General features: G+C 37.5%; 1 protein-coding gene across 1 annotated transcript in view; it reads left to right on the forward strand.

Annotated features, from left to right (window-relative positions):
• Nucleotides 1-26,339, forward strand: part of LOC124592460 (mediator of RNA polymerase II transcription subunit 11) — a 46,691-nt gene that overhangs the window by 10,405 nt on the left and 9,947 nt on the right. Inside the window, exon 2 of the mRNA XM_047131838.1 lies at nucleotides 10,055-10,195. Within this exon, the coding sequence (XP_046987794.1) occupies nucleotides 10,055-10,195 (141 nt within the window). The remainder of the gene's footprint in view (nucleotides 1-10,054; nucleotides 10,196-26,339) is intronic.

Consider the following 26,339-nt stretch of genomic DNA (forward strand, 5'->3'; position numbering starts at 1 on the left):
GTTCACTCATGATCATCTTGTAGATGTCTGTTTAAGAAGTTGGTCATTCTGACTACTTGCTTCTCAATATTTTTATCCCCTCATAATCAGCTGCTGTTCAAAATGAACATTGGTGAGCATAATTACTCCACATTAAACTTATCTGTAGCACAAACAGGGGCACCGATGCTGCATATAACATTTTTGATCTTTTACCCTGTGGTATAAAATGTCTGACAAACAGCAAAGTAAAATTTGATAACGGACTGAAAAAGATTCTCCTCAACAACTCTTTCTATTCCAGAGGAGAATTTATATCATTTTAATATGTAGAAGGTAATGGCTAGGAATTACTCACTCACATATGTACAATTATTTTTTTAAAAAATAAAAAATGTATAAATGTTCAGTATGTAACCATATTTAGAAATTAATTTGTGATCTGAATGTAGAATGACTTGTTTTACATCATTTGACTTATCATGCAAATGATCTGTAGAACACGATACTTACAAAATGCAGTAGAAACTGAAGACAAAGTGATTGGCAACTGTCTCCCCGTTGGACAACAGAGATGTTTCAGAGTGTGCAGCAGTATTTTAGATACATTTATAATACATACATCGAGACTGGTCATTGTTTCTTTGAACTATTGCTAAGTGCTTAAACTGGTTATGGAAATGAAAAACTCAACATTCTTTTCTGATCATTAGTTCTTTATATAAAATACATAGTTTACACTACCTACCATCTGTATAGCATTGACCTTATAGGTTTGTTTTGAGAAACAAGCAGTCACATACCTCTGCATACTATAACTTCTCATTTTCATTTTCATTGGGAACATTCGTGTCCTTAGCTTAAATGCTGATAAGAAATGATGTGTGTCTGGTTGGAGGGGAGGGGAGGGGGGAGGGGGAGTTATTGAAGCGGATATCTTTTATTATTTATAAAATATAAGTTTCAGTTGTTTTAATTATATACATCTGATAACATTTGAGCACAAATGCCGATATCCCAACATTGAGAAATCTGTAATTACTTCACACTTTCTGCTTCTTGTGAAAAGTGGCAACAAGGAACACAAGGGGGAAAATTTGTAATGTATGTGTTGCAATTAGCAGTAGTCACTTTGAATTGTTTGTATAAGCTAAGTCATTTACAGGAAAAAAGAAAAAAAAAATTTCTTCATTTCCAGGCAATGGTTATTTGCATCCAAGTAGTCAGTTTAGAGTTTTCCTCCATTCTATATTCTTATGAACAACTTATTCACTTGTGGAGCAGCTCTACAGTAAGTAAAGCAACCACATTAATGTCTCCTCATACAATCTTCATTGACTGGCTCAGGCTGCTTTTCACACATCTTACATAACAGTGGAAGAATCAGCACAACAAATCATTAAACAGTGCTATCCATGTATCTTCAAACTGCTGAAGAACCTGCACAAAGATATTTCAAGTCAATTTACTTCATGCTGCTGCTGTTTGCTTGCTCTAATTGAGTACCTTTCTGCTGCCTGATCTGTTCTGTAAATGATGATAAATAACAATTCTCTCTGTCTGTCATTGTCCATTGATCCTTATGGCATGATATTGTTGGAATACATCTTTTGTTTGAATGGGAATCCCCTGTTGTGGAATCACATTATGATACACATTGACAGAATGTAACCAATGGAAGGTAGCTAAGCAGCTTCTATCTTTACAATGCATCATGTAAATCTTAGACATCATACTGGAAGAAGAGTATGCACTGAGGTGACACAAGTCATGGGATAGTGATAAGCACATATATAGATAGGAGCAGTATTGCATACACAAGATATAAAGAAACAATGCATTGATGGAGCTGTCATATATACTAGGGTGATCCATGTGAAAATGTTTCCAACATGATTGGCCGCATGACGTGAGAACATACTTTGAACACAGAATGGTAGTTGGAACTAGACACATGGGACATTCCACTTCAGAAATCGTTAGGGAATTCAGTATTCTTAGATCCACAGTGCCAAGAGTGTGCCAATAATACCAAACTTAAGGCATTACTTTCAACAGTGGATAACACAGCAGCTGGTGTTCTTTATTTAACAACAGAGAGCAGCAGCGTTTCTGTAGAGTTGTCAGTCCTAACAGACAAGCAACATTGCATAAAACAACCCCAAAAATCAATGTGGGATGTATGACGAATGTATCCATTCAGAGAGTGCAGCGAAATGTGGTGTTAGTGGCAGCAGATGACTAATGCGAATGCCTTTGCTAACAGCACATCACCTCTCCTGGTCTTGTGAATACATTGGTTGGACCCTAAATGACTGGAAAACTGTGGTCTGATCAGATGAGTCCCAATTTAAGTTGGTAAGAGCTGATGGAAGGGTCTGAGTGTGGTGCAGACACCACGAAGCCATGGACGCAAGTTGTCAACAAGGCACTGTGCAAGCTGATAGTGGCTCTGTAATGGTATGGGCTGTGTTTCCATGGAATTTACTCGGTCCTCTAGTTCAGCTGAACCAATAATTGAGTGAAAGTGGTTACATTCGGCTACTTGGAGATGATTTACTGCCTTATATGGACTTTGCATTCCCAAATAATGATATCATGTCACTGGGCGACAAGTGTTCACAATTAGTTTGAAGAACATTCTGGGTAGTTTGAGTGAATGCTATGGCAACCCACATTGCCTGATGTAAAACCCACCTAACATTTATAGAACATAATCGAGAGTTAAGTTTGTGCACAGCATCCTCACTGGCAACACTTTCACAATTAGGATGGCTATAGAGGCAGCTTGGCTCAGTATTTCTGTATCTACATCTACATACATACTCCGCAATCCACCATACGGTGCGTGGCAGAGGGTACCTCATACCACAACTAGTATCTTCTCTCCCTGTTCCACTCCCAAACAGAACGAGGGAGAAATGACTGCCTATATGCCTCTGTACAAGCCCTAATCTCACTTATCTTATCTTTTGTGGTCTTTCCGCGAAATATAAGTTGGCGGCAGTAAAATTGTACTGCAGTCAGCCTCAAATGCTGGTTCTCTAAATTTCCTCAGTAGCGATTCACGAAAAGAACACCTCCTTTCCTCCAGAGACACTCCAACCCGAGTTCCTGAAGCATTTCCATAACACTCGCGTGATGATCAAACCTACCAGTAACAAGTATAGTAGCCCGCCTCTGAATTGCTTCTATGTCCTCCCTCAATCCGACCTGATAGGTCTCCCTGACGTTCGAGCAGTTCTCAAGAATAGTTCGTATTAGTGTTTTATAAGCGGTCTCCTGTACAGATGAACCACATCTTCCCAAAATTCTACCAAGGAACCGAAGATGACTATCCGCCTTCCCCACAACTGCCATTACATGCTTCATATTAGAGATGTGTGTGAGATGTCCACTGACATGTTGAGTCCATGCCACCTCGAGGTGCTGCACTACACTGGTCAAAAGGAAGTCCGACACCATATTAGGAGGTATCCCATAATTTTTGTCACCTCAGTGTATGTATGGTGTGAAATGTTCCTTCAAAATTATCAATCAGTATCATCAGTACTTCCCAGCATCAGAGCAGATCATTGTGTTATCTTATGTTTATGTAATGCCTCATTACAAATGGAAAATTGTTGATTCCTCACAAGCATCATAAAATTTTGGCCATTGATCAGTAACAGTCACGTTTGACACACAGATCCACCATTCATGCAAATTTACAGCTACAGACTTACTAATTGTAATAACAATCTGCTTATCTCACTTTAAAGTGTGTCTGCTTCGTTCAGTAATATGATAAATGATAGTAATTTCAGTAAACAAATTGACACTGTTGATATTTAAAGTACAGTTAATTTGCATTTAGTTTAGGTACTACTTAAATGATAATCAGCTTGCAGTTCATATTGTCCACTGCTCATCGAAAAATAGGTCAACTAACAATGACTGTTTGCGTTTGAATGCTTAGTGGTGACTTGCTAACTGAGACTGCCCCACCATTACTGACTTAACAGAGAGTGACAGTACCTACTTGCAGCTGAAGATGTAATGGAGACTTGTTAACCGTGACTGATCGTAACTTGGCAGAGATTGACAGTGAATATGGTTGGATGACTGTTTTAATGATAATTAGTTGGGATGTTAACTAAGTGAAGACTAACAGTGGCATTGTTCATCATGCCTATTTATAGACTTGCATAGTAATTTTTTTACAAATTATTTAGAAAATATTAAAATACAGATTAATTACATTTCAGCTGATAAAATGAAAGATAGAGAATATGTAACATTCATACTCATTCAGAAATGAATTTAACTATTGACCATGTATTTTTTAAGTGGTTTAGATATTGTGTTCTATTCTTATGGGTTGGTTATTAGGTGCATGCTTTCTAATGAAGCCAAGTGTAGCCTAAATACTAAATATTATGCTTGAAATATTTAATTAACTGATAGATTTTCCCAGTCTATTTGATATATTTTCAGATACAGAGTAATTATGCCCACAAAATTCAATGATGTGAAAATACAAGGATGAAAGTAAGTTTCACATCATGTCACTGCTTGATGAAACTTTAGACAATACATAAAAGTACCGCTGCAGTAAAGTATAGAAGGTAACAAAGAAATATGCAATGAGACAAACAGAAATGGTGCTTTTATTCAAAGACAATAATTAGACTGAAGACACCATGGTTTGTGAGGGTCCCCTGGATGTTACAAAATGCAAGACATGGTTCTTAATAGGATGTGTGATCACTACGGGCAGCAGTTGGTATGGAGTACTTGTGGTAGTGCATACCATTTTTCCAAGACCAAGGTTGTCAACTACTTGATGGTCATTGGTGCCTGTGGATGTCCTCCAGTATGTGTCTTTATTGCATCCCAAATATACTTGACAGGATTTGAGAGAGAGTACAGACCAGCCCATTCACCAAACTTCCTCTCATTCCAAGAGCTCCTCCACCTACACTGTTTGATGTGGTTGTGCATTGTCATCTGTAAAAATGAAGTCAGGGACGATTACATCTCTGAAAAAATGAGTACAGTGTCACAAACAATATTGTTGACCAGTGTGTGTACTATGTCCAAAGATTCAGAAGTCAGTGTGCCCATGCAACTTCATGCCTTTCCCCACCGTAACACCATTACCATAAAAACAGTCATATTCGATAATGTTCCTGAATGCATCATGTGTTCCCATGTCTTTCCATCCGAGGATACGTAACACACCTGGGATCATTGTCAAACATGATCATTTTGGTGGTCCAGGTGTTATGGTGTGTGGAGTACTAATGTTGCATAGTTGAACGTTGCGTGGTTGAACTGACCTCCAAATCTTTGAGCAGTGTACACTCACTGGTGAGCATTGTTGTGACAGTGCAGTCCTTCCCTATATGCATGTTTTCAGCAGTGGATTTGTCCCTGGCCGCATTTTATGGATGACAGAGCACTCTGGATCAAACAGCGTAGGTGGAAGACCTCTTGGAAAAAGAGGATATTGGGCAAATGGACTGGACTGCCCATTCCCCTGACTTAAATCCCATTGAGATGGTAGGAAGCTTTGGGAGGATGTACTGCAGCATGTCCACATGCACCAATACCCATCCAGCAATTGTCGACTGCACTAGTGGAGGAATGGAACGCCCTTCCACAAGAACTCCCTACCTACCTTAAGGCCAACCTAGGAGCACATTGCAGGTCATGCATTACCATCTGTGGTGATCACCCGTACTAGTGAGATTCATGTCCCACCTTTTTTTTATTGTCCAGGGGACCATAATAAATTCTGTCTTTGAATAAAAATGTCATTTCTGTTTGTCTCATCTTGTTTTTCTTTCAGTTGCCTTCTGTACTATACTGTGGCAGTTCTTTTTTGTATGGTCCAAGTTTCATCAAGCTACGTTACTTGGGAGTAACACTCATGCTAAAGGTAGTTTCAAACATCAGCAGACTAACATTTGATTTTTGAATGATCACATTCTACTAATTGTTCAGTCTTGTTTTTCTTGAGCAAACACATTATTGGATGACAGTATTCCCAAAAACTTAAAATTGGAAGAATATGAAGTGGATTTTATGTGGAAGAAAAGTAAGGCATGCTTTGAAATGAGGCATGCTATATTAATACTGAAGTAGTCACCTATTATTAGGGTTGAACTTTTGAGTACACAAGGTCTTACTGACTCATTCGACTTCGTCAGTTTTAAAGCGCAAAAAAAAAAAAAAAAAAAAAAAAACACTCTTTTTCAATCAATTCCCTAATCATAGTTTATTAAACTTCTGATATAGACAGTGACAGAGTTCCAGTAGTCAGTGTTAGTACAGTGCACAGCGAACTAAAAGCTCTGACAGTCAGACAAACACTATATATTTCCCTCACATGCATTAGAATTTTATTATGTATGATGATTATTTTCTCTCCTTCATTTGATACAATAAAGAACAATGTGGCTGCCGTAGACTAATCGACAGTGGCAATCAGGACTGGGAATACCCACACCAACTAAAAAAGGTCAAACTGTGTCGTCATGATTCCTGTTAAGACCTCATGAAACAAAGAAAGAAATATATTTATGTACAGATATTGAAATTTGATTATCATCAATATATTGAGATGTAACTATGTACCATTTTTGCGTAGGATGAAAAGATGACAGTCTGTCTGGGAGTATTAATGTTACTACACTTATCATGTTCTCAATGAGCATCATTTGTACAATTGTAGGAAAATTACAGTCGGCTTACTTTTCAGTGTGTTTGGTCTCCAGTGTATTACACTACTGGCCATTAAAATTGCTACATCAAGAAGAAATGCAGATGATAAACGGGTATTCATTGGACAAATATATTATACTAGAAATGACATGTGATTACATTTTCACAATTTGGGTGCATAAATCCTGAGAAATCGGTACCCAGAACCACCACCTCTGGCCGTAATAACAGCCTTGATACGCCTGGGCATTGAGTCAAATGGAGCTTGGATGGCGTGTACAGATAAAGCTGCCCATGCAGCTTCAACACGATACCACAGTTCATCAAGAGTAGTGACTCGCGTATTGTGACGAGCCAGTTGGTAGGCCACCATTGACCAGATGTTTTCAATTGGTGAGAGATTTGGAGAATGTGCTGGTCAGGGCAGCAGTCGAACATTTTCTGTATCCAGAAAGGCCTGTACAGGACCTGCAACATGCGGTCGTGCATTATCCTGCTGAAATGTAGGGTTTTGCAGGGATCGAATGAAGGGTAGAGCCACAGGTCGTAACACATTTGAAATGTAACATCCACTGTTCAAAGTGCTGTCAATGCGAACAAGAGGTGACAGAGACGTTTAACCAATGACACCCCATACCATTACGCTGGGTGATATGCCAGTACGGCGATGACGAATACACGCTTCCAATGTGCGTTCACCACGATGTCGCCAAACACGGATGCAAGCATCATGATGCTGTAAACAGAACCTGGATTCATCCGAAAAAATGACGTTTTGCCATTCGTGCACCCAGGTTCATCGTTGAGTACACCATCGCAGGCGCTCCTGTCTGTGACGCAGCATCAAGGGTAACCACAGCCATGGTCTCCGAGCTGATAGTCCATGCTGCTACAAACGTTGTCGAACTGTTCGTGCAGATGGTTGTTGTCTTGCAAACATCCCCATCTGTTGACTCAGAGATCGAGACATGGCTGCACGATCCGTTACAGCCATGCGGATAAGATGCCTGTCATCTCGACTGCAAGTGATACGAGGCCGTTGGGATCCAGCACAGCATTGCGTATTACCCTCCTGAACCCACCGATTCCATATTCTGCTAACAGTAATTGGATCTCGACCAACGCGAGCAGCAGTGTCGTGATACGTTAAACCGCAATTGCGATAGGCTACAATCTGACCTTTATCAAAGTCGGAAACGTGATGGTAAGCATTTCTCCTCTTTACAACAGGCATCACAACAACGTTTCACCTGGTAACGCCGGTCAACTGCTGTTTGTGTATGAGAAATTGGTTGGAAACTTTCCTCATGTCAGCACGTAGGTGTTGCCACCGATGCCAACCTTGTGTGAATGCTCTGAAAAGCTAATCATTTGCATATAACAGCATCTTCTTCCTTTCGGTTAAATTTCACATCTGTAGCACGTCATCTTCGTGGTGTAGTAATTTTAATGGCCAGTAGTGTAGTATTACCACTTGTACTTGTGAAATACATCCAGAAAGTTTGTTGTTACTACTCCTACTCCTACTCCTACTCCAACTGCTGCTGCTACTTGGTAGTGGTGCACCCACAAAAGCTGCTACATTAGAGTTCACTGCAAATTACTTCTGTGATTACGAAATCATGAAAATTTCAAGAAACCCTACTGAGCAAGATAGCTCAGTGCTTAAGACACCAAACTTGGATTCTGGAGGACATCAATTTAAAGTCCCCATTTGGCCAGCTAAATTTAGATTTTTTTAGTTTGACTTTACTTTGTCTCCTCCTGACACAGTACACTGCATTAGACTTCATTATGTGCCACATTCCAAGCTGTCCCAGCAGGATGCCACACTTATTATAGTCAGTTAACCCCTACATGGCACAATGCCAGGAACTACTGTTTGCTTCTCCTACAAGATATTTAAGTAGTTCACTCATCCATCAGTAGTTATGTCTGCCAACACAGGGAGCATTAAAACCCAGAACTGTTTGATCCTTCCAACATATTGACCACAGTTGCACATTACTAGGCTGAGCACAATATTTGTGAGTATACAGCCACACACCAATACTCACAAAGTTCCTGCTGCCTGCAGCGATTGGCTAGTTCTCGCGAGGAAGTTGTTACAGTTGCCAACCATTGCCAGTTAGCAGACATTTAACTGCAAATGTCGAAGATTAATCATAGCAATAGTCAACATTTTTATCCATTGAGAGGCAGAACTTATAAACTCTCTGAATTTCAGTCCTTACTGAACTTCAGTTAGATAAGTTAGTCATCGTCTACTGTGTTGGGTTAGGTTAGTTCCAGAAAGTTACATCAGTGACGCACCTTCTTTGCAAACAGATGCTGAGTATATTTTGAGGTGCATTATTGGATATATTTCCCTGTGATGTGACCATGGCAAGGTTGTGCCAGTAGGTCACTTTCGTATAATCAAGGAACTGTTTGCTTCCTGGTATCTTTCTGTTGGGTGCCTGATTTATTGGTGACTAAAACAGTCGAAATCACTAGAGGCAAATCCCAATCTGAGCTTGTGTTCCATCTCTAATGATTTTGTTGTTGAGGGGATATTGTAGTAAACTATCTTTTTTTTTCAGACAATCATTGTATCCTCATTATAAATTTCTTTTATGTTTCTGATCTATCTGAAGTTCATTTTAATATTCTCTTCTACATTATTCCTCATTCAGGCCACATAAAACTTTCAGATATATTTTTACTCTGATTTTATTCCCATCCTGATGTTGCAATTACAGATTCATGAAGGACATATTGAAACAATATGAAATTTAGTCTCTCTCCATTTTTGTTTCCTGTCATATGCGAGCTAAAAAAAATGTTACAGTAAAATCTGGCAGAATAAAAAATATATTGCCACTTTGTTTTGCAGTTTTCAACTAGACAAATTCAGTATACACACACACACACACACACACACACACACACACACACACAAAAAAAACTAAAAATGTAGTTTGTCATTATGTATCGTAAAATAAGTAATATTATGAGCAGAACACCTCATTCTCCTGAGGCATTAATCATAAATAAATTTGTTTTATGTGTTTTATATAATTTGTAGTATATACGTAATACGTAATATATATCTTCCCATTGAAGAGGATTAGGAATATATGGGTGACTACTTAAAGCTATAATTATATTTTGGTTGAAAAATTTAAGTCTGTAGAACAGTTTTTCTTTGATTTTGTTGCTAGAAACTACCATTGTTTATTTTTGAAAAACCACAATAATTTCTTATTGTTTAAATAATTTAACAAGTAAAGGTTACAATACTCCCTATATTTGTCTACATTCCACCAGGACTTTCCTTTATCATAATTGTAATTATGTACTTTTGATTAAATAATTTAATTTCCAGGGCAGGCACTTACAGAGTTGAGCAAAGAGAAATCAAGCTTAAAACAAGCAGAAGTTCAGACAAATCAGTTCCTGAAAACACTGAATCAAGTAGAAGCAAAACTTACTGAACAAATAAATTATCTAACCCAAGTATCTACAGGTATGCAATAGGAACTTGTTCCTTTTTTTCTTTTTTTTTTTTTTTCGTTCCATCAATAAACAGTTTTTATCTGGTTTGACCAGAGGAAATAATTTATTCCTGGCTCTGGCTACTAGTGCGTTATCAGTCAGGGCAGTAATGTGTAACTTTCTGTACTAACATAAATTTTTTCCTGATTTAAATTATAGAAATGCTGTTATGATTATTCATATTCTTTTTTTTCTGTAAAAGTTTCATGTATGAAAATCCGGTATGGAGTAACAACAGTGTGAGAAGGATAGATTGCTACACCCTCCATCATAGAGAAGATGTTGAGTGGCAGACAGGCACATTGAATAGACTGCTAGGTATTATTTAAATGTCAAGCTAAGCCCACCAGATGTACCAACCCCCCTCCCCCCCCCCCCCCACACACACACACACACACACACCACCACCACCACCACATTCACACATGCATAGCTCACACATAGATAGCCATAACGCACAAACATTTCCAAAAATGATGTTATATTTGACTGTGTGAATACACTGCTCGCAAACACAAGGAGTGAAATAAATTTAACTTAACAAAGCTGTTTCATATATACGTTTCCAGTAATATCGACCTCCTTTACCTTTTGATACATTTTTCATAACAACTTAACACTAATACAGTTTTTAGGTACACACAGTGATGCAGATAAGAAACAAAATGCTAATGTGTACCCAAATAAACTGCCACGGTACCCAAAATAATAAAAATGTGAAATTTTGTCAACTGACAGCACTGACACAATAAGAAAACTGTAGATGTATGATTAATACCTCAAAATATTTTAGAAAGGTAGTGATATTAACTATCCCATTCTGTTTTTATGACCAGCTTTTTCATTGTAAAAATTCTTTAATATTTTTTAGGAAAATTATAAAACCTTAAAAAAGATCATATCATATTGATTGCTCCTTACCATAAAAATGACACCTTAAGTTGCAGACAGGCACAGTTACAATACAGCTACACATAAGCTTTCAGCAACAGCCGTTATCAGAAAAAGAAAGATAAACACACACCGTTCATTCATACAAGCAAGCACACCTCTCTCTGGTGATCATGTGTACTTGAGTTATGCCTTCTTAAGTGAATGAAAGGTTGGTGTTTCTATTTCTGACAAAGGCTGTGACAATAGCTTATGTGTAAATGTCTTTTAATGATGCCTGTCTGCAAATTAACATGTCATATTTACAGTAAGTGGCAGTGTATCTTTTCCTACATAGTGGATGTTCCAATCTGGAGCTTCCATTGTTTGATAATAGTAAATAATGTTATCATGTAGCTAAATGTAGTGGCAAATCGTATCAGCATATAGTAAATACTGAAAACTACAAGTAATAGTTGCAGTAAACCTGTAAATCTCCATTTTCATAAGCTAATAATATTCAGTCCATGTTCATTTGTAAGTATTGGTTTCCTGAACCATAGTCAAAGTGAAGGTAATGTACACTGATGAGCCAAAATATTATGACCACCTGCTTTAAAAGATTGTTTGCCCATCTTCAGAACAAAATACACACCGATGCTGTGCATCAGCGATCTGACAGTTTGTTGGTAGGTTTGTGGAGGAATGTGGCATTATATGTCTACCCACAGGTCATGTAGTTTGCCTAAATAATGGGCCACTGATTTGCATGCATGGTGATGGCAACCGATACAAACCCAGATGGGTTTTGTGGGATTATATCAGGCAGATTTGGTCACTGAGTTCACTGTAATGCTTCTCAAACCACTGTAGAATGTCTCCGAGATACAGACAGTTATTCTGTTGAAAGATGACTTTGGGGAAGACATCAAGCATGAATGGATGCACCAGATGGTTCGCAGTTGTCAATATGTCTTCAATTACTACTGCAGGTCCCATGCAAGTGGAGGAGAATGTCTCCCATAGCATATCACTGCTCCCACCCGCCTTTATTCGTGGAACACTGCATGTTTTGAGCCACCGTTCACCTTGATGATGGCATTTGTGAAAGCGACCAGCAACGTAGTGTAACAGAAATGTGATTCAGCTGAAGAGCTGACATATTTCCATTAATCGACAGTCAAATACCAATGGCCCCGTGTCCACTGCACTTGTAATTGATTATGTAGTTTGGTCAACATCTGAACATGTAGGGGTGGTCTGCTGCTGTGCTCCATGTTCAACAACCTATGATGAACGGTGTTCTCTGAAACATGTGTGCATGTACCAGCAACGTGTTCTTTCAGCAGAGATGCCACAGATCACCATCTATCCTATTTTACGAAGCAGGCAAGCCTGTGAACCACACGTTGTGTGAAGAGTTGTTGATGTCAAACCATTTAGCACCTAGTGGAGTTTCACTGTCCTCCTACCTCTTTCTCTAGGTGTTTATAATAGTAGCACATAACATTTGACCACCTTTTCTGTTTACAAGATACTCATTCACAGGCTCTACATAATAATAATAATAAAATCTGCTCTTTGTCGTAGTCGTTTATCTCAATGGATTTCCACATTTGCAGCCCGTATCTTTGCTAGGGTAATCCCCTGTCCACGTCTGCTCCACTTGCATCTTTTGTTACTGCGTCACATCCCCACAGTGCCACCCGGCAGCATCCAACATCACAGTGGCAGTGGTAATAATGTTTTGGCTTCTCATTGTGTGTGTGTGTGTGTGTGTGTGTGTGTGTGTGTGTGTGTGCTTATACAGCAGAGTCAAAATAATGTAATCACATAGACCAAACTCTGTGTCATGTATTTATTTCCTAAACTTTCACACACCATAGATAAATATTGAATATTTAATGGTCCAAGGGTGATAAGTATCGTCAAATATTGTTAATAGTACAAGGGTTAGAACTTTAATTGTGGCAACTATTTATTTACAGCTCATACAAAATAGATACATGCTTCAAAGTTTTACTGACTTTCAAAGTAGTCACCAGCTTTGTGTGTAACCTGTTGCCAGCAATGTGGAAGTCATAGGATACTCTTAGCAGTGCTAGTTGGGACAGCACGGTCTATTGCCCAACGAATTTGTAGCAGTTCTGAAGCGAATGCCGTGAGATGTTTCCTTCAGTTTAGAAATCAAGTTGAACTTATAAGGGCCTAAGTCAGAGGAGTGCAGTAGGTGGTATAGCACTTAGCAGCCCCATCAGTCAAACAAATCAGTAACAGCTTGCACTGTACATGCTTGAACATTGTCCTGCAAAATGATGGTCAGGTCCTGCAGAAAGTGTCATCACTTCTGTCTTTATGCTGTTCATTTTTGGAACACAACCTACGACCAGCTTAGACTGGAGTCCGACAGGGTTGCATTTTATGGAGACGACAAATCCCGTGGGGGATCCACAAATGGCTGGAGGATTTGGATTTTGCAGAAGACATAGTTTTATTAGCTCAAAGGCTGACTGATATGCAAGCTAAATTAAACTTGCTGAAAGAAGAAGCAGAGACGGCTGGCCTCAAGATAAATACAGGCAAAACAAAGGAAATGAGATTAAATTCAGGGAACATGGAGATGCCACTGTTAATAGGGGAGCAGCAGGTGGAGACTGTCAACTCATTCCTGTATCTGGGTAGTATAGTGATGGAAGATGGTGGAGCTGGAGATGACGTGAATAACCACATTAAAAAGGCAAATGCTGCCTTCATACAGTTGTATCCAATATGGAAAAATAGAAATATCACATACAAAACAAAAATCCGTATTTTTAATACAAATGTGAAGGCTGTCCTTCTGTACGCCAGTGAAAGCTGGAAAATGGATAAAAAGATAACGCCCCAGTTACAGAGCTTCATAAATAGATGTCTTCGACGCATCATGAATATCTGGTGGCCAGAAAAAATACGTAATGAGGAGCTCTGGCAAATAAAAAAAACCCAGATACCTATAGAAGACCAGATACGAGAGAGAAAGTGGGGTTGGTTGGAGCACACCTTGAGAAAACCGGATGGAGCCATCAAGAAAAAAGCATTGGAATGGATTCCCCAGGGAACAAGGAAGAGTGGAAGGCCTAGGGGCACATGGAAACAGGACAGTGGAAGGGGAAGCAAAAAGAGTTGGCAAGACCTGGGCAGAATTGAGGCAAATGGCCAAAGACAGAGACGGATGGCGAGTTCTCCTGGATGCCCTAAGCCCCCATAGGGGCCAAAGGAATTAAATCGAGTCAAGTCAAAACTTTGAAACACTTATCTGTTTTGTACAAGCTGTAAATAAATAGTTGCCACTATTAAAGTTCCAACCCATGTATGAACAATCACCAGTGATCATAGTACAGTAAAATCTAACTCTTCTCAGCAACTCTCATGACATAAAAATTCAGAGTTTACACAGTGGTATATACAAGCTGTGATCAAAAAGTAACAGGAATTTTTTTTAATTTTACGGGCTTTCTAGATCCAATTTTTAAAACTTTTTTTTTATTGTCTTGGTACACATGTTCTTGATGTACGTTTGCAGTTTCAGCTGTTTTGAATATTTAGTTTCTTGTTGACAGTCTAAAGGGTTATATGTGTTTTTGAGTGCTTGGCTAATTTTTTCTTACAGAGAAGATGGATCGAAGAATTTGCATTAAATTTAGGTTGAAAAATGGAATAAAGTGCAGCACTGCATTTGGAATGTTGAGTGTGGCTTTTGGTTAGTGTACTGTGAGTAAGACAAGAGTTTATTAGTGATATAAACATTTTAAAGAGTCTCAAGAAGACATTGAAGATGATGACCGCCTTGGATTTCATTGCACATCAATTATGATAACAGTGTGGAAGAAGGAAAGAAAATGCTTCTGGAAAATTGCCAAATCACTATCAGAGAGGTTGCTGATGATGTTGGCATATCCTTTGACTCATGCCAAGCAAGCGAAGTTTGTTCCAAAATTATTGAATCTCAGCCACAAACGATATCGTGTAAACATCACTTAGGAATTGTTGAATGTAGACAAACATTATCAAGAACTTCTAAAGAAGGTTATAACAGGTTATGAAACATGATTGTTTGGGTGTAACATTGAAATAAAGGCACATCATTCCAATGGAAACTGCCTCAATGGCCAAGACTGAAAAAAAATTCAACAAGGTCAGTCATATGGGGAGGTTCTTCTCATTGTTTTCTTCAATTGCAATGGGATAGTGCATCATAAGTTCCTGCCTTATTGTCAGCCGATCAGTAAGAAATACTACCTTGAAGCTATACGCCGTTTGGGTGAAGCAATCAGAGAAAATGACCAGAATTGTGGCAAAACCACTTGTGGAAATTGCTTCATGGTAATTTTGTTCACACCTCAATGCTTCTTCATGATTTTTTGGCAAAAAAACAAAACCATTATGTTGCCTTCAGCCACCATATTTGCCAGGCATGGATCCCTGTGACTTCTTTCTATTCTTGAGGTTGAAGAGAACCGTGAAAGGACATCATTTTGCCACTGCTGATGAGGTAAAAACAGAATCACTGAAGGAGCTAAACAACATATCAAAAATTGAGTTCCAAGATTGGAAAAAGTGCTGGCACAAGTGTATTATATCTGAGGGGGATTACTTTGAAGGAGACAAAGTTGATGTTGTTAAATAAATAAAGGTACTCTAATAAAAACAAAAATTTCCAGTACTTTATGATTACATCTCGTATGTCTCTCAAATAATGTAACAACTTATTTCCTCCAGTAAAATAATTATATTTGTAGTATCATGTTTTGTGATAATATAGTGTAAATCTCATAAGCCCATGTAATTAAGGCTTCTTAATTAATTAAAAATGCTAGTATTGACAGAGAAAGATAATTTCAGTAGACATACAGAATAGGAGAATGGTGGATGCAGCACAAAAACCCTAAGTCGAAAAGTCCTATAAAGGTAACTTCCTGTGCTTGCCATAGCACATCGCATACAAAGAATGTATGCCCTCCTGAGGTGTTCTCTTTTGAGTATGACAAATCCATGTGGTATATAAATTGTTGATGTAATGAGGAGCAACAAAATTTTTTTACATCGATAGTTGAATATGTTTTCATAAGCAACAAAATAACCACAACTAACACACAAAATATCGTCAGTGAAACATTTTCCTTTTGGTCAACAGTCAGACTCACAGTTTCAGATGCCTTTTCATCAGTTATTTTCATTAACTCCTTTTCTTCAACTTCCACTTCTGAATTATCCTCTACTACATGACTTCTTTCTTTCATAAATGACAACCTATTCATGTTTTCACAAGCATCTTGCTTTCTACATTTTGTTGTAGTATGTTTCCCTTCTTGCCTTTCACATATGAAAAATGACAATTGAAATTATGTGATAAAAAAGACAATACATCTTATCACCAAAACAAATTAAGAGCAGCACATTTTGGTAAACTTCCGTCCCTTCTTTGTGTTATTTAGCATTGGAAGTTTCTATTTGTTGGTCTTGGATTTTGGTTCACTATGCAGTAGACCACAATAGAAATTTGTTGCCCCTTGGCCTCAGAACTGTTCAAGTTCTTGGAAGTCTGCATATTTTTAATTTTTTGTAAGGTGTTGGCAGGGAAATAAACAAAAAGAGAGAGATAGAGAGATTTACCTTTCTAAAAGTTTCATATTAAAAGAAACCATTATATGCTCGGTGGTGCTATAAGAATTTGTCAGGTCCCTGCTGTTGATACTCAGGCTCAACATCTACTTGTGAACCACCGGAATGCTCCAAATGTACTGGTGTTCAGGCTCCGCTGTAAGTAAACCTGTATTTGAACAGCTTCTCTTCCTTCACAATCAGAGCTTCTCTGGGCAATCATATCTTGAAAGAACACTTCAGTTTCTACGTGCTTTTAAGAAGGTTGTTCGGTCTCATATACCTTCTCGTTGAACACGAATGACTGTAAGGCCATGGATTCAGTCTTGCTGTTTCAAAAGTATTTTGGTAACTCTGCAATAACTTTCATTTCTCTCACATTCCAAGTTAGAGCATCCTCTTATTGGAAATACTATTTTGACACTATCTAATCTCTTAATGGTATGAACAAGATACTGATGGTTTAGGAGCATTACATAGTTCTATTTCTGTCCTGAGCATGATTCACAGAATTTTACAAGAAGCCTTCCTTTTGGATCAAGGATTTCACTCACATAATAATGCAAAAAAATTATAATTTCATTTGGTTCGTTATTTCCTCAATCTTCCGTGTAATTATAAAACGTTGCATCACTTTTGAATGTTTGATGAATGTTGAAACAGTAAAACAGTAATTCCTTCCAAAGTAAAGAAGATCCTTTGGCAAACAGGTATTTCAGTCATATTCTTACAGTGTCTCATAAAGAGAAATATGGCGTAATTAAGATCAACAAAATTAAGCCGGCTAAATGAAAGTATTTGTCATTCCAGACACCTAATAAATTGGTAAGCTATGCTCTTTTGTGGGGTTGATTTGTTAGAAACACGCAAACAATGAGCAGTTGCAGTCACCGCCTAAATCATAAGAAATTGCCATAAGGTCTCTACAAACATTACTCATTATGTTGTTTTTTTTTGTTTTTTTTTTTTTTTTTTAGCTGACTACCACATTGGATCTCACCTATATCTTGTGATTGATCCACACATTTGGAGGTCATAAGAGGAACAAACTTCAAACTAAACACTATAACTGTAAGAAACAGAACAGAGTAAGAAACTCAAATTATCATATTTGCAGCCGCAAGCCAACTGACCTAACAGGTGTATTGCGTAAAGTTGAAGTAGACGTTGGACTTGCCCCGTTCTTTCCATGAGAACCGGACTCAGAACATTCTTTCTGTTACCACTAAAAGTAAAACCCTTTGTATCTCAGACCCTTGCTACGTTATTTGAAAGTCATTATAAGTGCCTTGTGGTACCTATGGCTGGCCGTCAGAATTTGCCATAAACTCATTTTCTAATTAAATGGACTTACCCTGGTTTCACCTTTCAGTCAAAGAACTGTATTAACTTATTGTAACCTGTCTGTTCCCAAACCAAAATCTTCACTTAGTGCTGGAATTAGTAAACAACCATATCCAGCATCTACACCCTCAATTTCAGATAAGTTTTTTTTTTTTACTGTGTCTGCCAGTAGCCCCTCTAATCATTTTTACCTACATCTAACAACCCATACCTTAATTTTCATTAATTCCTTCCTCACCAAGAACTTGACCTATATTACAAATATTTGATGCATCTTCATCTACCATGTGTTTCTCACTCTGTACGTGTTCCATTACTTCTTCATTCTCAGAAAATATTTCATAAATATTTAAGTTACCATCTCCAATCTCATTCAACTTTTTCCGGTATCAACACTGAAAGAGTTTTCTAGGTCACTTTCCTACAGTTCATAATTAAGATTTTTTACTTCTTTTTTGTTCTGTTATTTAACCCAGTCTTGCCGGAAACTACCCCAAAACTCTTGATCCACTCTAATTTTATTATCTTGTTATTCTAGTGTAATTATCATTCTGTCTTAGTAACCATTCTGTCTTGTACATCTGTTACCATTATTTTTTGATGAATTAATATTATTACTCTTCACTCTCACATTGTGGACCTCCAATGGAGTGACCATTGATTTACCAGCTCATTAATTTTAGCACCATGACTGAAGTGCTGACGTGGATGTTGACTACAATTCTAGTTTCTGTTACTTAGCTTGTATCTCTTGTTACATTGTCTCCTTCTGTTATCACATTCTCTTGGTGGTCATTTTTCTCAGTTTCTGTGATTATTACCTTCATTTTTCCCACAATAATTGTTATTTCTCCAATTTCCATTGTAACAGCCCTGTATGAAATTAATTTAGGAACTCGTCAACCTATTCATCAAACCCAAACACCAACTCCCATTGAACATTCTCAGGTAACCTTCTTTTCAATGCATTGATTTGTGTCAGTTTGTCAAAAGGTTGGTTCAATTGATTTTTACGAAGTTCTGTTTACCCCTCTCTGTGTCCTCTGTAATTTGGCTCATATAGGATTTCTCTTTTAATTCTAACTTGTTCTAACTCTGGTCAAAATTTGCTAAGGAATCTCTCTTCAAAATGTTTAGATATTAAATCTTGTATGCAAGTCTGATTGCCCACGGTAGTGCCTTCCTATTCAAACATCTTTACACGAATTTAATTTTAAGTCTTATCAGCCAGGTCTGGAATGAAATTTTGTTTACAGTGTTGCAAGAAATCAAAAGGTTGTAAACTACCAACCCCAGGAAAGCTTTTTGGTAGCATACTAGACAAAATATAAAATCCTGTGTGAACAATTTTTTTTGCAGCTACGCCTTCATGTGGGGTATGTAAATGTTTTTGAAACTTAAGCACATTATTTTGCAAATATGAGGCACTATTCTTACATTCACTGTCCTTTTTACAAACTGTCTTTTCACCACTAACAACTTCTTAGTTTCCATTACAAAATTTTATCTCTCACCTGTTGTTAACGGGTGCAACTTTGTTACATAGATTATGTTCTACTACTGAAATTTCACTTTACAAATTAAGTTCCAGTTCAGTTACATTTTGATCAACAATCTGAACACCAGGTGCTGTGCTTGTGATTCTGTCCTTTAATTATGCAATTTTGTCATTTGCAACTGCAGTTTGATTACTTAATTTATTTTTAACATCTTGGATTTGACTGATTAGTTCTTGCTGGAATACCAGAATTTGATTCCCTAGCTCTAAGTTAACGGAAGTACAGTTTTCATAAATTTTGTTTCCCAACTCATCTTTGATCACATCATTGTGTTGAGAAACTTGTTCCCCGAGAAACTTGTTTTGTCAAAACATTTATAGCCTTTTTTCTCTCTCTCATAAAATGTTCTAATGACCATTTTGTGTAGTGAGTCTACTGAATCTTGCATAGTATGATTTTGAAGTCCTAACCTTGAATCATTATTCTCAAACAAGTCCTAAACTAAACCTCTTTTCAGTGCCATTTTCAAAGTTTGGACAATAATGAAGGTCAACAAAATCGTGTTTCACATGCAAATGAGAGTCACAACTAATAATTTTTTGGTCACTATTCTCTACTTTGACAAGCTGATTAGAGAATAAAGCTGAAATTATGTACTTAACTTTCACTGTTGTGTGTTCAGTTGTGTGCTCTTTGTTCTTGGAGCAGACATTTGTCATTATTCTGAGTTTAGTTGCGTTGAAGGGTATACTCACTTTACTAAAATATAACTTTTTATTTATCTGGCTGATTGTCTTGAAAATAGTTTCATTGTCTTCTTATAGAGGTATGATTATGTACACATGTCTGATTTGTACAAAGAACGTCCACTGGTGCTAGGATTCTGAAATTCTGATGAATAACTAACTATAAAATGAAATCTGCACTTCAAGTATTTGTATTTTAACTTTTCAACGGCCAGAATAACAAAATGTAACTCTTAATTCCAAAGACAATGTCTGCTTTTAACTGCATCGTAAAACATGACTTGTCTGCATTACCCTGCAACTTCCCAAAAAGTGTACTAAAACAAAGTACAAAGACAACATTTGAACCAGACATAATTGATAAATATTTAGCAAAACTAAATATAATTAAAATTATAGAATTTTATACTGAAACTTCAAAATTTCTTCTAAACACATAGGGTATTAACAGTTATGCCTGAAATTATATATTTCAGTGGGTATAGTTTTACATGAACTTTTGCATTTATAAAATGAAATTACCGATTCCCACCTGTATCAAAGAATTCACAATACGCCTCAGGCTTCATTACATCACCATTTTACCACTAAGCTCATTTCTGCTACTCTTCAATACCAAATATTTCCTTAGTTACTCTCAGTCTATATTCTGCATTCAATAGACAAATCGCTGTTAAAACTACTAAAATGAGAAAAAGACATAGAGATTAATGAAATATGTACTTTAGAACTCACATATGCACATAAATTATAAGTAGACACTTACATATAAATAATAATTGTTGCTTGGCAGGATATTAATATAAATGAGTATGTCGATGCGCCTCTTTATATCTGACTATGTTGAATATGTAACAAAATGTCTGGAGTTATGGAGCAATAGCAAAATGCACCCACACAGAAACATTATCTCAGTACAAGAGGAGACAAAGCCGAAGTACAATATTAAAACATTTGCTGTTTTTTCACCGCTACTATTATTGTTTATCGATAGTGCTTCATATCATGTCTTTGATAGCTTAAAAAAATTAAATTATCACTTTCAAGCGCAGATGAGCCCTTAAAATGCTCTACATAATAAGTCATTATAACCAGAATTTGTATTTACTCCTAGATAAGTTGTTACATCACCATATTACAATTTACAAATAATCATAATCATTGACATTAAATGACTTTAGGCAGGTGATTTAATTCTAAGAGGCAGTGAGATCGGATAGGAATGTGCAATGAAATTAATTTTGAAATGATACTTCCCTGTGGGAAAAGTAACTGAATGCAGTAGAAGATGAATGGGGAAGCTTTGAGAGATATATAGCAAATGCAACAGAGGATCAACTAAGTAGAAAAGAGAAGTCCTGGTAGAACTCCTTGGAAACACAGGAGATATTGAATTTAATTGATGAAAGGAAGAAATATAAATATACATCAGAAAATGCAAGCAAGAAGAAATACAAACTTCTAATGAATGAGATCGACAGGAAGTGTAAAATGGCTAAGGAAAAATGGCAGGAGGACAAATGTAGGGATTTAGAAGCATATATGGCTAGGGCAAACACAGATACCACCTACAGGATTATTAAAGATGCCTTTGGAGAAAGGAGGAGCATCTGTATAAATATCAAGAGCTGAAATGGAAAACCAGTCCTAAATAGCTGAAATTTGGAAGGAGTATGTAGACAAACTATACTCAGGAGATGTACTTGAAGGCAATATTATAGAAATGGAAGAGGGTGTAGCTGGGGATGAGACAGAAAATACAACACTATGAGAAGAATTTGACAAAGAACTGAAAAACCTAAGTCGGGAGTAAACGACATTCTGCCAGAACTGCTGATAGCCTTAGGAGAGCCAGCCGTGACAAAACTCTTCCATTTGGTAAGCAAGATGTATGATATACCCTCATACGTCACAAAGAATATAATACCGTATTTCCAATTCCAAAGGAAGCAGGTGCTAACAGGTGTGAATATTACCAAACTATAAGTTTAATAAGTCATGCTTGCAAAATAACATGAATTCTTTACAGAAAATGGAAAAACAGATAGAAACCAACTTAGGGGAAGATTGCTTTGGATTCTGGAGAAAAGTGGGTATAAATGAGGCTGCACTGACTCCACTACTTATCTTAGAAGATAGGTTAAGGAAAGACAAACCTATGTTTACAGCATTTGTGAACTTAGAGTAGGATTTTGACAGTGTTGACTGGAATACTCTCTTTGAAATTCTGAAGGTAGCAGGGTTAAAATACAGGGAATGAAAGGATATTTACAGCTTGTGCAGAAACCAGAGGCAGTTACAAGAGTCGAGGGTATGGAAGTGAAGCAGTGATCGAGAAGGGAGTGAAATAGGGTTGTAGCCTACCCCCAATGTTGTTCATTCTGCACGTTGAGAGGGGCAGTAAAGGAAACCAAAAAAAGAAAAATTGTAGTAGAAATTAAAGCCCATGGAGAAGAAATGAAAACTTTGAGGTTTACTGATGACGTTGAAATTCTGTCAGATAATGGTAAAGGACATGAAAGAGTAGTTGGAGGAATGGACAGTGTCTTGAAGAGAGAATATAAGATGAGCATCAACAAAAGCAAAACAAAGATAATGGAATATAGTCTAATTAAATCAGATGATGCTGAGGGAGTTAGATTGGGAAACAAGACACTGAAAGAAGTAGATCAATTTTGATAATTGGACAACAAAATAGCTGATGATGGCCAAAGTAGAGAAGCTATAAAAAGTAGACTTGCAATCGCAGGGATAGCACTTCTGAAGAACAGAAATTTGGTAACATTGAATATTGCATTAAGTGTCAGGAAATCTCTTCTGGAAGTATATGAACGAAATGTATCCATATATGGAAGTGAAACATGGACGATATACAGCTTAGACATGAAGAGAATAGAAGCTCGTGAAATGTTGTGCTGCAGAAGAATACTCAGAATTAGATGAGTAGAAGGCTTAACTGATGAGGAGGTACCATATAGATTTGGGGAGAAAAGAAATTTGTCTCAAACTGACAAGGAGAATGGATCAGTTGATAGAGCACATTCTGACTACTGTAGGAAAGCGGGGAGGGGGGGGGGTCAAAATCATAGAGGGGGCAAAGAGATGAAATGAATGAATAGAGAATGCAGATTCAGGAAGAAGTTACAGGGATTAAGAGGCTCACATACAGGCAACAAATACCACAACTGACATACTAACAACTGGTATAGATTCATGATGGGTGCCGCCGCCAGACTATAAATAACATACAATCAGATTCTGAAATTATTATTAAAATATACATTTAATTATAAGTTACAATTGTACAAGAGTCAAGGTGCAGAATTTAGTTTTACAAAATGCAATAAAATCTTTTACATATACAGAATTTCAGTAGTAATACATTCTCAGTATGAAAATTGATGGTATATGTTTCTCAAACAATTGATCTTGAAAGATATTTACTGCTTAATTACAAAGTTAATCTTGATACTAGTATTCTCACCTTGTCTTGGACAAATACAGAGCAACATAACTTATAATTTTAAGTTAATTTCAAGTTAGCATGCTATCTTCCAAAATGTTCTGCAAAAGTGGTTTTATGTAAAATAATAACAATCTGATATCCAACAGTGTATATAATATATATAAAGGCTAATTACATTTGCAAGCTGGTAAAATTCCAAAATTACGAATGACAAAAGTTAACTGTGATTACAAAACATTTTTCTTACACACAACCTGTGTATTGGACTGTACATTAAACACAGGGTTCAGGTTATTAACTAGCCTGGTACATTACAAAGCCTTACATTCTAATATCTGATTTCATGATCTTTGTCGTATCTTACGTAATTCACTTGGTAGCTTCCTGTCTAGGGAGACGGTACAAAGGAGTACGGTCAAAGTATACCTTCTCCTCTTATGATTTTCGAACAGTGTATTAGCTATTACTAGCTGAAAATTATTGCAGAAATCAAGAAGTCATTCTTCCTCTCATTCCTGCTCCTGAACTCTTATTCTTCCATTACTCCTATTCCTTCTCCTACTGTAGTGTTACAATTCTCCATGAGTTCTCTCTCTCTCTCTCTCTCTCTCTCTCTCTCTCTCTCTCTCCTCTCCCTCTCCCTCTCCCTCTCCCTCTCCCCCCCCCCCTCCCTCCCCCCCTCCATCCCTCCCTCCTCCTCCTCCTACCTCCCTCCTTCCCCCTTCTGCCTTCCTCCTTCCCTCCCATTTCCTATCTCTCTTGTCTTCTATTTGTGACATCAGAATTTGTATCTGAACCATAGATTTGGCATTGGTTAGGCTTCAATTCTTAGGAGACTAATCCTATCACTGATCCATTCACAGACTCAATCTTGGCCCTCCCTACCTATTTGTAATGATTGCTACTACTGTTTTTCCATTTTCTGATGATGCTGATATCCTATATTCACCTTATCATATACCTGTATCTTCTTACCAATGAACTTCATTTATCCATACTACATCTAGATTCAGATTTTCTACGTTCTCTACTACGTTCATACTTCTGACATTCCTCATTCAGGTCCGTTAATGTTATTTTTTCAGTCTTTTTCTCATAGGCATCCCCCCTCCCCCCCAGAGATCCAGATGGGAACTAGTCTGCAGCCTTTTGCCAGTGTTGAGCTCATCTCAACACGTTGTCAGTTACAAGCCACATTTTCTGTAGATACGAGGCTGATTTGAAAAGTTCTCAGAACAGAATAGAAAAAAAAGTACTTACACCACTGAAACATTTTTCATTTATCAGTGTAGTGTCCTTGTAGATTAATGCACTTGTTCCAATGATGTTCCAGCACCTTGATTCCAACTCGAAAATAAGTTTCCTCTATGTCTGCAAAATAGTTGTCAACTCCGGCTATCAGTTCTTTGTTTGAAGTAAATCGTCATCCACCAAGAAAAATTTTTAGTTTTGGAAAGAGATGGAAGTCTGACGGAGTCATATCTGGTGAATACGGTGGGTGTGGCAACAAATCATACCTTAGTTCATGTAAGTTTGCCATGGCAATGGCACAGGTGTGTGGGGGTGCATTGTCTTGATGGAAGCTGACTTTCTTCCTTGCTAAACCTGGCCTTTTTTCACATATCTTTTGTTGCAATTTGTTCAGGAGGTTGGCATAGTATTCTCCAATAATTGTTTGCCCAGTGGGGAGATAATCTACAAACAGAATCCCCTTTGCATCCCAGAACACTGATACCATGACCTTTCCCGCCGAAGGAATAGTCTTTGCTTTCTTTGGTGGCGGAGAATCAGTATGTTCGCACTGCTTTGACTGTTATTTTGTATGTGGGATATAGTAGTGCACACAAGTTTCACCTGTGGTCACAACCCGGCACACAAAATCTTGTTCATTCCTCCTAAAGCGAGCCAAACATTGTTCCGATATGCCCATTCTCATGCATTTTTGATCCAGTATCAAGATTCATGGCACCCATCTTGCAGATAATTTTTCATTTCTAATTCTTCAATTAAAATATGATATAGCCTTTCAGATGACATCTGGCAGGCGTGAGCAATTTGACACATTTTCAATCAGTGATCTTCTATGTCCATTTTATGCACTTTAGCAATGATTTTAGGAATAGTAACACATCTTGGCCGACCACTGCGTGGATCATCATCTAAGGTCTCCCAACGAAATTTAAATTCATTTGTCCACTTAGCAACAGTTGAATATGAAGGAGCAGAGTCCCCCTGTGTATTCTGGAAATCAGCATGAATGTCCTTTGTTTCCAAACGTTTCTTTATGAAATACTTGGGAATCACTGCTCGAATCTAGATTTTTTTTTCATCTTCGCAAATCACTAGGCGGGAACATTAGTAGAGCCATGCCACCGCCACAGCTATCTTCCAAAACCACTAACGTGGCATGTGTTTACAGGCAACAGTCCAATGAATATCACATGAACAATTCGTTGCGCTAGTGCTGACCTCTCTTGGTGATTCTGAGAACTTTTTAACCACCCTCGTACATATTGTGTTCATTAATGGATTGATCTTCGTTGTCTTCTG

Source organism: Schistocerca americana, chromosome 2, assembly GCF_021461395.2.
Source record: "Schistocerca americana isolate TAMUIC-IGC-003095 chromosome 2, iqSchAmer2.1, whole genome shotgun sequence".
In the NCBI taxonomy this organism is placed as follows: Eukaryota; Metazoa; Arthropoda; class Insecta; order Orthoptera; family Acrididae; genus Schistocerca; species Schistocerca americana.